We start from the raw sequence: 2,500 nt of genomic DNA, 5'->3' as shown, positions 1-2,500 counted from the left end.
TCTCAGCTTTCTGTTCCCTCGACAAATACAAATATAAATAATGTATTACAAAAGTGAAAGACGATTCGCGTTGCCTGGGGGCCGATACTACTCTCTCTCACAGTGGAAATATTCCAGTGCTTAAGAATGAAAAAAAAAAAAATAAAATGTCGATACTTTATTAGCCAGCAAACAAATACAGTATTCCATAAGTGCGACGGACATAACTCACGTTGCCAGAGGTACGACGACAACTCTCTCGCCGAAGAAAATTTCCAGCTACTTGGCGGGAAAACAGGTGAAAAGTCGATCATTTTCGTGAAGAAAATTGCCATGCTTAGGTGGACCGAGAGCCAATCATTTGTTTTCCCCCCAAAACAAATGCAAAACAAATACAAATACTGCATTCCATCATAAGTGACAGACCAAATTCGCGTTGCCTGAGGCACGACGATAACTCTCACTAACTGAAGGGAATTTCCAGTGCTTGGGCTGAAGATGGGTCGATAATTAAGCAGTAATTACAACTTTCCATCAAATCCGGATGAAATACGGACCTTATTACCGGATGCCAAACTGCGTTCGAGTGCAATTTAGTGGCAAGTTATGCAGTTCGAAGCTTATTTTTGCTGTCCCTTCATTACGCCGCTGAAAGTTTTCAGTAGTGGTTATTGAAAATGTAAGTAAACCAGAGAAAGGCGGTTAGTCAATACAAATACACCTTATTTCTAGCCTCACCAACATCACTCACCCCATCAGGCGGTTGTTTCGTTTGTTTGTTTGTATGGTGTTTTTACGTTGCATGGAACCTGTGGTTATTCAGCAACGGGACCAACGGCTTTACGGGACTTCCGAACCACGTCGAGAGTGAACTTCTATCACCAGAAATACTCATCTCTAACCCCTCAGTGGAATGCCCGAGAATCAACCTCGCGGCAACCGAGGTGGCAGGCAAAGACCATACCAACCACGCCACTGAGGTGCCCTTAGCTGCAATTACTTCCATTCCTTTTGCTGTACCTCCGTTTATATTCTCTTTCTTCCATCTTGCTGCTCACCGTCTCCTAACAATTAATTTATAGTGCAACTGCTTTGAGGTTTTCCTCCTGTTACACCTTTCAAACCTTTTACTGTCAATTTCCGTTTCAGCGCTGAATGGCCTTAGTTGCCCCAGTGCTTGGCATTATGCCTAAGATCTATAAATCAACCAACTTCATTCTGAGTTGGTCATTAATAATCATACGTGTTCGCGTCGTATTCGAGCTGCATACACGCAAACATATACAAGGAAGGAATATATTTAACACGAGGAAAATAAGAAATACGATCTGTATTTCATAATAAGAAATATGATCTGTATTTCGAAATTGGGTATTTTTACGTCACTCTTTTTACAAAGAAAAATCTAAGTAAGTGATAAAGTTAAGTATATCTTAGTTTAACCAGACCACTGAGCTGATTAACAGCTTTCCTAGGGCTGGCCCGAAGGATTACATATTTTTACGTGGCTAGGAACTAGCTGGTTACCTAGCAACGGGACCTACAGCTTATTGTCGGGTTCGAACCACAGTAAATCGAGAAATGAATTTCTAATCACCAGAAATAAATTCCTCTGATTACACGTTGGCAGAGCGGGGGAATCGAACTCGCGACTACCTAATCGGTGGGCGGGCACGTAAACCACTCATGCAACGGGAAGTGACAAAGCCAGTAGGCGTTACATGGAAAATTAGCTCGGGGAAATGACCATGGCTTAATATCGTCATTGAAATTAATATGTCTTACCGAAAGAGGAGACATAAACCGAGAATTAAAATATTAAAATAAAAAATAAAATTCAAATAAATGTAAATAGTTAAAAAAAGTTATTATAATGAGTTATGCATATACAGTTATACGTTCACAGTGAATGAAGACCTCATATATATATAAATATCGAAAGATTCATTCTATGAAGGACCTATGACACTGCAAGCACTTTTTTTCCTTTTTTTTAGGTAAAATTATGTCTCCTTTAAAAGCATGCTTGATAAACCCCAAGGCTATATACACTTCTTACAATTCTGGTGCTATTCCTTCTTTATAAGACAATGCGCAAGATAAAGCAAAATTATATATCAGCACTATCGATAATAAAATGCAATTAAAACAAGAAACTCATGTTCGAATTCATTTACAAATCTTATTTGACAACCACAACCACCAAAAGAAAAGAAACACACAGACACAAAAAGACATACTTCAACGACATAATGGCTAACGACACCTTTCCAGCCTCTCTCTCTCTCTCTCTCTCTCTCTCTCTCTCTCTCTCCTCTCTCTCTCTCTCTCTCTTCGTAGCAACTAAAAGGAGTCATTAACGTCAAGAAAAACTCTCTCTGGATTGTGACAGGAGGTGAGTTGCGGCGGAAGTAGAGAGGAGATGTTTGTGAAGTTTGTCGAGGTAGCTGGAGGAGGAGGAGGAGGAGGAGGAAAAGGAGGAGGAAAAGGTGGAGAGGAGGAAAAGGTGTAGGGGAGAGGA

General features: G+C 40.2%; 1 protein-coding gene across 1 annotated transcript in view; it reads left to right on the top strand.

Annotated features, from left to right (window-relative positions):
- The window catches only part of LOC135198052 (histone H3.v1-like), a 19,074-nt gene that overhangs the window by 16,381 nt on the left and 193 nt on the right, over nt 1-2,500 (top strand). The window contains exon 3 of the mRNA XM_064225446.1: nt 2,427-2,500. This exon is cut by the window's right edge and continues 193 nt beyond it. Coding sequence (XP_064081516.1) covers nt 2,427-2,500 — 74 coding nt within the window. The remainder of the gene's footprint in view (nt 1-2,426) is intronic.

This window comes from Macrobrachium nipponense, chromosome 23, assembly GCF_015104395.2.
Source record: "Macrobrachium nipponense isolate FS-2020 chromosome 23, ASM1510439v2, whole genome shotgun sequence".
Lineage (NCBI taxonomy): Eukaryota > Metazoa > Arthropoda > Malacostraca > Decapoda > Palaemonidae > Macrobrachium > Macrobrachium nipponense.
The sequence above is the reverse complement of the archived record's forward strand: the minus strand, read 5'-3'. Positions and strand labels throughout refer to the sequence as shown.